At 55.9% G+C, this 392-nt stretch overlaps 1 protein-coding gene across 1 annotated transcript; it reads right to left on the reverse strand.

Annotated features, from left to right (window-relative positions):
- Positions 1-6: 6 nt before the first annotated feature.
- CSUI_004626 (uncharacterized protein) lies at positions 7-372 on the reverse strand (the record flags this gene model as incomplete). The annotated part of the gene is made up of 1 exon (XM_068064812.1): positions 7-372. A coding segment is annotated over exon 1 (303 nt), but the record flags the coding sequence as incomplete, so codon positions are not given.
- Positions 373-392: the final 20 nt, after the last annotated feature.

Here is a 392-nt window from a genome sequence, read left to right on the forward strand (position 1 = left end):
TCAGCGGCATCCATTCTGATCTGGTTCTTGTCGACTTCTGTGCCTGCTCCATACCCGGCAGTCCAGGAGAGGTCTTCAGCGTCGGGCTCCTCAGTCAGGTCGAAACGCTTGGCCTCACTACCATCCGCCGTGAGGTTGCGACCTCGATTGTACTGTCCAAGTGCTAGTTCTTCCATGGCGTGTCTCTCAGGTAACGAGACTCGTCTTGGTGGGGTTGCTTCTCTAGGTATCGAGCTTTGCTCACCCCCTACCACACGCCCCGACCTCGGCCTTTTCTCCCCCAATTTCGAAGTCGAACCGCTGGAACTCATTTTACAGGTCGGGTACGAAGATAGCACGGCCAACACGGGAGCTGAACTTGGCTTCTGAGTTCACAATGCGAACGCCTTCGA

Source organism: Cystoisospora suis (genome assembly GCF_002600585.1).
Source record: "Cystoisospora suis strain Wien I chromosome Unknown contig_2178, whole genome shotgun sequence".
NCBI classification, from domain to species: Eukaryota; Apicomplexa; class Conoidasida; order Eucoccidiorida; family Sarcocystidae; genus Cystoisospora; species Cystoisospora suis.